The 10,568-nt window shown below is 41.7% G+C and overlaps 1 protein-coding gene across 2 annotated transcripts in view; it reads right to left on the reverse strand.

The window, feature by feature from the left end:
- Positions 1–10,568, reverse strand: part of LOC131139537 (ras-specific guanine nucleotide-releasing factor 1-like) — a 30,391-nt gene that overhangs the window by 12,554 nt on the left and 7,269 nt on the right. For both annotated transcript variants that reach the window (XM_058089234.1, XM_058089235.1), the window contains exons 2-14: positions 10,134–10,240; positions 8,599–8,746; positions 8,138–8,230; positions 7,219–7,472; positions 7,072–7,151; positions 5,034–5,227; positions 4,199–4,308; positions 3,150–3,268; positions 2,255–2,415; positions 1,865–1,928; positions 685–827; positions 417–499; positions 38–286 (exon numbers count right to left, since the gene is read on the reverse strand). In XM_058089234.1, coding sequence (XP_057945217.1) covers positions 38–286; positions 417–499; positions 685–827; positions 1,865–1,928; positions 2,255–2,415; positions 3,150–3,268; positions 4,199–4,308; positions 5,034–5,227; positions 7,072–7,151; positions 7,219–7,472; positions 8,138–8,230; positions 8,599–8,746; positions 10,134–10,240 — 1,805 coding nt within the window. The remainder of the gene's footprint in view (positions 1–37; positions 287–416; positions 500–684; positions 828–1,864; positions 1,929–2,254; positions 2,416–3,149; positions 3,269–4,198; positions 4,309–5,033; positions 5,228–7,071; positions 7,152–7,218; positions 7,473–8,137; positions 8,231–8,598; positions 8,747–10,133; positions 10,241–10,568) is intronic.

A 10,568-nucleotide genomic window follows, 5' to 3' on the forward strand; every position in this document is an offset into this window, starting at 1 on the left:
ACGTATATCCAAGTTTCATTTTTGAGACCATGCTTACCGTGCGGGGATGGCGCTGATTGGCTTCTTGTAAATGGTGATGAGTTTGTCTAGCACGACCGCCGCACTGGTGAAAACCCGATAAGAGTGTAGGAAAGTGTTCAGGAAGTCGATGGAGAGGAAGCGCAAGTCGGTCAGCCTCTCCAGCAGACGCTCCACGCTGGCGTAGCGGATCTGAAGCACCTTGCAGGAGTTCATCATCTTGCTGAAGCGGATGTCGACGTCATCGCAGTATAAGCTGGTGTCGGATCTGCGGCAGATTCATTCATCCAGAGGAGAGAACATTATGAGGTCAGGGGGTCACATAGATTACATTTTTATACTGAAAATGTATGCACTCTGTATCTTATCTTGTCTTGTGTGGTACATTATAATCTTACTTGATCATCTGCGGCACGGTGACTTTACTGTTTTCCTCAAAGGCATTCATCATCAGACCATTGCAACGGATGTTGTCAATGCACTACAAGATAGACAAAAGCGAGCAGAATATAGAGGTTAGTGAGTTCGCAGTCATCACCTAAAGCCCCCCTGTCACTCTTACACAGTATACAAGTGTCCTGCGACCAACAGATAAACATCGACTCGCCCCGTCGTCTCGTAAAATCAGCACTTTACAGTCCTGCAGTGACATTTATTGGTCTTTACCTGGCTGATGTCGCTCGTCCATGCGGACTTCTCTTGTCGCGATGAAGCCACCAGGATGACGGTGTAAGGCTGGCCGTCTTTTGGCTCCACGATCACTTTAAAGTCGAGGTGCTCTGTATCCTGGCCGCTACGCTCCCCTTTGGCTATATTATACACAGGATTGTAATAACACAGAAATTAAGAAATTATTCAATCCTTACAACCAGCAGGTCTTATGGATCATCAATACAGTGAACATTTAGGCTATTATAATCCATACATACATTTTCTATACTGCTCATCGTCAGGTGAGCTGGAGCCTATCCCAGCTGGTGGGGTATACCGTAGACTTGTGAGCAATCAATCATCACATTCATACGTGTTTTTTGGGATTGTGAGAGGAAGCAGGAAACCCCACCTAGGCCCAAGGACAGGGGTGTCAAACAAGCGGCCCGCGGGCCAAATGTGGCCCGCAGGACACTAGTTTGAGGCCCCCGCCTTGATATGAAAGTTTAATGTTAGTGCGGATGCCGTTCATGTTAAAGGTTAAATAACTGTTAATAGTTATCCTCCCTATCTGTGTGGAAGTGGTAAGTTTTTGGCTATTTAAGTTTAAAGGAAATAACTTGAAGGCTACCGTTTAGGTCGCTAGCTCTCTTAGTTTGCGAGTTAGCATGTGTCTCAAGACCCTGCAGTTGCGCAATATGTTGTAAATAAAAAAAAGTACAAATGTGACTATAGTCGTGTTTTGTCATGTCTACAGGGCTCTAATAATGCTTTGTTCATTTTAATCTGAAAAAAATAATTTGTCTACCACCAACTATATGTGGATTCTTAAGTTTATATTATTTGCCGTTTTATTATTATTATTATATTTATTTATGACTGATTGATTGTTTTTTTTTATTCTTGATTTGTGTATTTATTTGTCATCTTATTTTGTGCAGAAAAATAACAATTAAAATATTTGAGAACAGTGGAATGTTTTATCAGAGCTTTTATTGTAGAAAATCGGAACCAAAGCACTGAAAAAGTTTGTATATTTTTCTGTTTTTAATAAATGCGTTTTGTTTTTTTTAAAAACCTGATGCGGCCCAGCCTTGCCTAGACCCTAGCTCCAGTGGCCCCCAGGTAAATTGAGTTTGAGACCCCTGCCCAAGGAGAATATGCCAACACTAGATTTTCCAAAAGATTAACTTACGCTCGTCATCGCCACCCTCAGTTTCCTCCATCAGTGTGCAGTCAATGAGAGACACTACACCGTTCTGTAACACAATGTTGTCATTATTGGGGTTGTGTGAGAAATACAGCTGCCGCCTGGATCAATAAGAATCAGCCACAAATCCTGAGATTAATCCATTGTAAAGACATGCACTGGGTCTCGGAAACCAGCAACGGGTTGACAGTGGGTCTCTGATGCCCGAATCTGGGATGCTGGCGAAAAGGATTGTCACACACTCTGTGGTCGTTCTCTGTGGCCCACACTCTGTGGGCGCATGAAACTTTCCTGCCTGGCGTTTGGGGACCCTTCTTTACCGTTTTGTAAAGCAATTAATATTGTGAATAAAGTCATTCCATGCTCGTTGTGTACCTTGGTAATGTGCAGTTTCCCTCCTGAGCCTCGAGTGCAGATGATGAGATGTTTGGAAAAAAGGAAGCATTGTCGCTCGCCTTCCTTCTTCAGAGACAAAGATCCCAGACGGCCTCTGGTGATCTTTCCTTTCTCGCTCATTGGCACCTGGATCAGAGAACCTGTGGAAGGACAATATTATCATAAAACAGCATAGTTCTTGACATGAGTATAGACAAAAAAAAACGTATATTTTTTCCACATTTTCACATTATTTTTAGTTATTTGCTACAAACTCCTCAAATATTTTCAGCAGTCTTGGATGTACGCTATACATTGCATTGTTTTTACATGTTTAAGATAAGATAAGATACGCTTTTATTCGTCCCTCAGTGGGGAAATTTGCATTGCATAGCAGCAAGAGTACAGAATCAGTTAAGCAGTACAAAATACACAATATAAAAAAATAAACAATATAAACAACCAAGTATAAGCAAATCAACAATTTTACCCAGAGTTCTATACAAATACAGTTTGCAAGATAATATGAAATATGAGATGAAATATATGACCAGGCTATACACTATGAGATCTTGCCAGTGAGTTAATATTATTATAAAAATACTGCACTTAGAACTTAATATATTGCACTTTGAGCCTTAATATTGCACGTGGAGCCTGATCAGATATTGCACAGTGAATGGAGTCTGGAATAACTATACTGAATATAAAAACAAAGTATTGCACAGATGTTTATGGTTAATAAACAACAGGTGAATAATCTAACATAAAGAAGTACCCGTACTGAAACAATGAGTATTGCCTTCTGTTTGCAATACATAGAACTAACTAAGCCAGAAGTGTAGCAGACTATATAACAATGTATTTCTTAGCGTTTGAAATCAAAGATGCACACCTTGTCTTACAAATGTTTGGCTGGTATCCAGCAGCACTTCGCAGCCCTCGACAATCATTCGCTCGATAGCTAGATTTTTTCTGATGTTCTCTGTCTCGCTCACCTCATCGTGCATTATTCTGAAACAAAGAAACAGGAATTAATCTGATCATAAAGGAACAAATTAGCAATTCATAAAATCACAAGATGATCGAATATGTATTAAAGCAACTTTTGTCGAAGCAGTGCCCGGTCCACACTGTTTACAGTTGGAGTGGGGGGCCTGCTGACCTCCCACTGACATACCTTCCATAGTGGAAGGACACAAACACGGACAGGTCCATCACTATGGCTGAGGTATCTGAGGTAGTCAAAAACTCCTCAATGGTAACGCTCCAGCGGTGGTCGAGTTTCACCTTGAATTTCTCAAGGTTCTTTGGAACTGTTTTGGTTGACAAGTCTCGTCAACATTGCGTGGAGGTCACGTTCTCAGTACCTCTGGATTGGAAAACCAAGATAGTGGTCTAGAGGGTGTGTTCCAACTACTCAGTCTCCCTGAGAAAGTCGATTCCAGAGTGCTGGAGAGAATGGTACGGCTATTACTCAAACCTGGGCTACACAAGTGGGTTTTCTTCATTGTGTCGGAACACTGGACCAGCTCTACACCCCAGTTTACCCAACCGATGTACATGTGCTTGGTGGACTTGTGGTGTCCTGTGGGGGATGTACGGAATTGGCGACGCACTTTTCGGTCCCTGTAAAACTGGAGCAGGAGCCTGGTTTGTATTAGTCCAGCCTGTCTCCGGTGTTTACTGGTTTACAACCGAGTTTGCAGCTTCTGGCTGAAACTCAGCACCTCCAAATCTGGGACCATGGTTCCCGGTTGGAAAAAGGATGGATTGTATGCTTCCACCCTCACCTAAGGTCAATTGCTTTGGGTCGTGACCGAAAGAACAAATTCAAAATTAATTTCCTCCATAAAATAAGGACATTTAATCCAATGCAAATCTTGACTTGTAACTCTTGGCAGCACATTTGTGTGATTGAATGATTGACAGACGTGGATGTACCTTGAAAGTTCCTCGAGTTTTGACTTGGCGTAATCCAAGCTATTTCTCTCCACATGCTCATGAGGAGTGTGAGCCAGTAATTCATGAAGGGTCAGGATATAACGAGGAATCTGACAGAGATATAGAAGAGAAATACTGAAATTAAACAAAAAACAAGTCACAAGATGTTCGACACTTTGATAGCCAGTACAAATAAATGCATAAATTGAAGAAAATATGGAGTCGGTCCCTTTTTTGCAGCAATGGGAGCTTCCATTTTTCTGTTAAGACTGTCTTACAGCCATTTTGGAGTCTGCACAAATTCAGATTAAGGGAGAGCTAAACCAACCCCTGATTATTACTTAAATTATTTAGGTGTGTCCCATTTTCCTCCATAGTCTATCTACTGTATGTCCTCACATCTGTTTGATTGCTAAAAAACACTCTTCATTAAAAACTTAGCAACTTGCCATCTCACAAAAAAATACTGTCAATTCATTACCGAGCTCCTAGAAGCACAGGCTAGCAAACACAAACGGCCTAATAGATGCAATAAATTAAAGGCAATAGCTGCTGTATTACTGATGCGGTGATTATAAAAGTGAAATAGTGCAGCTGCTGTAGGGCCCATAATTAACAATTAAAACCGGTACACTTAAACTCCATCTTTCAGTTCACACTAAACCTGAAGGGGGATAGCCAGATTTATACTTGCCCTTAAAAAAAAAAATCCTATAAAATCCCTGCACTGCTCAAGCAATAACAACTGATGTTGTAAGTGTTATTTGTGGGGAATAGAAAAGTCCATGCTGCAGTGGACCACTTTAAAGAGGGGAGGCAGTCCTGGTGTGAGCACCTGAAACATGGGATAAGTCAGGAAGGTTTCCAGCGTCCTTTCTTCACAATCAGGCTTGGCCTCGTACTGCTTCAGGAGCTTGTCAAAGTCTCGGTTCTGTTTGCAATGGGCCAAAATTTGCAGACTGTACTGGTGGTTCCGCACAAACTCTTGGTAGATGTTCAACATGGGCAGCAAGATGTCGAACAGGTCAGCTGGAAAGAGAGACCGAAATCTATTGTTATGTAAAAAAAAAAGTGATGTAACAAGACATAGTCAATGGAGTATGGTCTATCACAGGGGTCTCAAACACGCGGCCCGCGGGCCAAATGTGGCCCGCAGGACACTAGTGATATATGAAAGTTTAATGTTAGTGTGGCCCGCGCAAGTTTGATATGGATGCTGTATGGTATCATGTACCCAGAAAAAATTATTACGTTTGATTAATGTTCATGTTAAAGGTTAAATAACTGTTAATAGTTATCCTCCCTATCCGTGTGGAAGTGGTAAGTTTTTGGCTATTTAAGTTTAAAGAAAATAACTTGAAGGCTACCGTTGAGGTCGCTAGCTCTCTAGTTTGCAAGTTAGCACGTGTCTCAAGACCCTGCAGTTGCGCAATATGTTGTAAATAAAAAGAGTATAAATGTGACTATAGTCGTGTTTTGTCATGTCTACAGGGCTCTAATAATGCTTTGTTCATTTTAATCTGAAAAAAATAATTTGTCTACCCACCAACTATATGTGGTTTCTTAAGTTTTTATTATTTGCCGTTTTATTATTATTATTAGATTTATGTATTACTGATTGATTGATTATTCTTGATTTGTTTATTTATTTTTCATCTTATTTTGTGCATAAAAATAAAAATTAAGATATTTGAGAACAGTGGAATGTTTTATCAGAGCTTTTCTTGTAGAAAATCGGAACCAAAGCACTGAAAAAGTTTGTATATTTTTCTGTTTTTAATAAATGCGTTTTTTTGTTTTTGGAAAACCTGATGCGGGCCAGCCTTGCCCGGACCCTAGCTCCATGGCCCCCAGGTAAATTGAGTTTGCGACCCCTTCTTCTTTCTCTTTCGGCTTTTTTTTTACCAATATATCTCTCCTCTGGACATGTCCCAACCATCTTAGTCTGGCCTTTCTGACATTACCTGCAAGGTCTCTAACATGCAATGTCCCTCTGATGTACTTGTTCCTGATCCTATCCATCCTGGTCACTCCCAATGAGAACCTCAGCATCCTCATCTCTGCTACCTCCAGTTCTGCTTCCTGTCTTTTCCTCTGCCTTTTTCCTTTGGAGTCGCCAATTAACCTAGCATGTTTTTGGAATACGGGAGGAAACCGGAGTACCCGGAGAAAACCCACGCATGCACGAGGAGAACATGCAAACTCCACACAGAGATGGCCGAGGGTGGAATTGAACCCTGGTCTCCTAGCTGTGAGGTCTGCACGCTAACCACACCTGACACTTTTCTCCACCTGTTCCATCCTGCCTGCACATGCTTCTTCACCTACTTTTCACAATCTCCATTGTGCTGGACTGTTGACCCCAGGTACTTAAAGTTCTCCACCTTCTGTATCTCTTCTCCCTGTAACCTCACTCTTCCACTTGGATCCCTCTCATTCACACACATATACTCCGTCTTGCTGCGGCTATCAAGTACCAGGAAGCAATCAAAGGGACGGCAAAGACAGCAAAGAAGTGTTACAGACAGAAGAGGCTTCAAGCTGACTTCCTTTTGACTGTTACAAACACGCCCATCCTCACCAATGGCTCCGAGTTGGCAAAGACCAGCGTGATTCTTTTGAGCACAGTTTTGAGAGCTTGATTAAAGTCTCAGTCAAAATCTCGAGTCGGAATTTGGCTGCGACAAGGGGCAGATTGCTTCCTGTCTGTCTGCAGGCAACAGTGAAGCATGGTGAAAATTCCTTGCAAGATTTGGACTTTTATCTGTTAGTCAAATTTAATGAACAAGGAGTCTGTGTTCAGATGGCCTCATACATTTTTTGATTCTTAATATTATTATAAACAGGATACGGTCTGGGGTGATCATCCTTACCCAGTACCAGGGTTGGCCAGCTGGCTATCCTGGCCTTGAGACCCTGATAGAAGATCTGGTGGAGGAACATGATGGTCTCACTGACGAAAAACAAATCAGCACAGTCTTAAGCGTCTCATCTCAATCACCAGCTACCTCAATCAATACCTGTTGAGGAAGATGCTGCTGACATCGTCGTGTGTAATAGGCGGCTTCTTGGAGCTGGCGGCCATGCGTAGAGGCCGCAGGAAGTTGTTGACCAGGATGTGCAGTTGCTGTACGTACTCCGCTTCGGCCTCCAGCATGCTAAACACCACCTGGTTTCTCTTCCTCATGCTTTCCGCATGCGGTGAACGGATGTAGTCCTGGATGATGGTTTTCCATTTCCTGCGGCAAATCCAGCCTCGTAGAAAACTCTGGACCTGTGATGGGAAGAAGTAGGATATAGGATGCAAATTCTGATTCATTCATTCATTTTCTACCGCTTTTCCTCATGAGGGTCGCGGGGGTGCTGGAGCCTATCCCAGCTGTCTTCGGGCGAGAGGTGGGTACACCCTCGACTGGTCGCCAGCCAATCACAGGGCACATATAGACAAACAACCATTCACACTCACATTCATACCTATGGACAATTTGGAGTCGCTAATTAACCTAGCATGTTTTTGGAATGTGGGAGGAAACCGGAGTACCCGGAGAAAACCCACGCATGCACGGGGAGAACATGCAAACTCCACACAGAGATGGCCGAGGGTGGAACCGAACCCTGGTCTCCTAGCTGTGAGGTCTGCGCGCCAACCACTCGACCGCCGTGCCGCCCCAATTCTGATTCTATTATGTTTAATTAAATGTTTACCATGGACTAAATGGTTGATACATGGTTGATAAAAATGAAATGTTCACAAAGCAAGCTGCCAACTTTTGAGCGAGATGTGCTTTTAGTCGAAGAAGCCCTCAAGGAGAGAGCAGCTGCTTGACTGGATGCCGGATGAAGAGCTCTCAACAGTGAGAACATGTTCAGTCGCGTTTGTTGCTTTGGTTATTTTTAACTTGCTTTGCTCAATACAAATGGACACCAAAAGTTCCCTACCTTTTTTATCTTCTTGATTTCCGTGTCGTCGTCACTGGGTGGTACCTCTGGATTGGACTGGATCTTCTCGTTGTCCTTCAGCAGCCCTGCGATCTAATATTCAACATAAAGTTGGTTAAATCCCAATTATAAATTGTGATAATAAATAAAGATAATAAAGTAGCTGATTCATTTCGGATTGAGGCATCCATTATTGTATGAAATTATTGAGAAATGCTCTACAAAACCTCACATGATTGACTGGTGGTTTTTATGAGTACACATGGAACTATTGTACTGTTTGGATGTATTCATAACAAAAGATGCTGCAGTTATAAAACATTTCTTTTAGGACCATTCATTTTGTCCCATGAACTTTTCAGTATTTATTCTCTATCCATTAACCTTGAGCTTTAATTTGCCTCCAATGTAGACAATGGTGTGCATGGTTCTTTCTAGCAAAATAGCACAAGGCAGGTTACCTCTGATTTTAGCCGCTCTATCTCGATTTCCCCATCCTCAATCTGTTGTCGAAGTTGCTTGGCAACCGTTTTCTCCGTCTCCACTATTTGTAGTAGATGCAGATACTTTTGCATGAGAGTCTCATGCTCTGTAGCCAAGTTCCTGTAACTACGGTGACACACACACACACAGGCATCATAATAGCTTTCTTATTGTATGTTTTCATTGGCATTTTAAGTGGATGAATCAAACAATCAACAGATCTCGGATCAGCGTACAGCAGGGGTCTCAAACACGCGGCCCTAGTTTGAGGCCCCCGCCTTGATATGAAAGTTTAATGTTAGTGCGGCCCGTGCAAGTTTGATATGGATGCTGTATGGTATCATGTACCCAGAAAAAATTATTACGTTTGATTAATGTTCATGTTAAAGGTTAAATAACTGTTAATAGTTATCCTCCCTATCCGTGTGGAAGTGGTAAGTTTTTGGCTATTTAAGTTTAAAGGAAATAACTTGAAGGCTACCGTTTAGGTCGCTAGCTCTCTAGTTTGCGAGTTAGCATGTGTCTCAAGACCCTGCAGTTGCGCAATATGTTGGAAATAGAAAGAGTATAAATGTGACTATAGTCGTGTTTTGTCATGTCTACAGGGCTCTAATAATGCTTTGTTCATTTTAATCTGAAAAAAATAATTTGTCTACCCACCAACTATATGTGGTTTCTTGAGTTTTTATTATTTGCCATTTTATTATTTTTATTATATTTCTGTATTTATTACTGATTGATTGATTTTCTTTATTCTTGATTTGTTTGTTTATTTTTCATCTTATTTTGTGTAGAAAAATAAAAAGCAAGATATTTGAGAACAGTGGAATGTTTTATCAGAGCTTTTCTTGTAGAAAATTGGAACCAAAGCGAAGTTTTTTAATTTTTTTTTTTTTTTTTTTTGGAAAACCTGATGCGGCCTAGTCTCACCCAGACCCGAACTCCAGTGGCCCCCAAGTAAATTGAGTTTGAGACCCCTGGCGTACAGGTTTAAACTCCTTCAAGCTTATGCCATTTCCTCTTAGTCTTTTTGGAAGTGATCCTGGAGCGATGTGAAATGACGCAAATGTCCTCCTTTGCTTTGTTGCTGCGTTGTGCTCACTGGCTACTGACTTCCTGTACAGTAAGTCACTGCTTTTGAGTGAGCACTAATCAAAGTACTCTTCAATGAGTCCAATCAATTGACCTTTCACCACACAAATGCACAGTGCTGACATTTAGACTGATTGCAAAGCTTGGCTTTCTGTGTCCTCGTTTGCTTTATTTTTTTGTTTATTATGGCGAACATACTTGATTTCATCCAATATACTGTACCTTAAGTATACTTGGTTTAAGTGCACTTGGCTATGTGTGGTTACGTACGCACCGCCATTAATGATTACTATAATATAACTCGTAGTCACGTGGCTACACTGAGTGGAAGGACGACATCGCTTCTCTTCGGTTTAGTTAACTATTAATCTCCATTATGACACCCAAGGCAGTGAAGCAGACTCTGTCAATCAATTAGTACCTGGCCTGCGTAATGGCGGCGACCCACTCGTCGCAGTCCTTGACATCTTCTGTACGCAGCTCCAAAGCTTTCTGGTTGTCGTGATTGAACGTGACAGTGAAGTAATACTGGAAAACAAAGAGTAACAAAGAGATCATGTTTCCTGTTGCATGAACAGCAAATGTCGCTGTGCAGTCTTCTCATCAGAATCGCACAAAAGGTTAAGCAGTGTAATCATTCTGTATTTTCCCAGCTCGGTGAGAATCTGTGCATCAGTTTCTTCCACATTGTCATGAAAGATATCCTAAGGTTTGTCACGTTGCAAAATTAATGAGCGGATAGCCGTAGTGAAGAATCTTGATATCTTTAGCATGTCAGACGTATGACATACAGTACAAGGGCGGTCAATTACAACCACATCTGACGGGATTGGATCAAGTTTTTTCATTCAGACCC

This window comes from Doryrhamphus excisus, chromosome 12 (assembly GCF_030265055.1).
Source record: "Doryrhamphus excisus isolate RoL2022-K1 chromosome 12, RoL_Dexc_1.0, whole genome shotgun sequence".
In the NCBI taxonomy this organism is placed as follows: Eukaryota; Metazoa; Chordata; class Actinopteri; order Syngnathiformes; family Syngnathidae; genus Doryrhamphus; species Doryrhamphus excisus.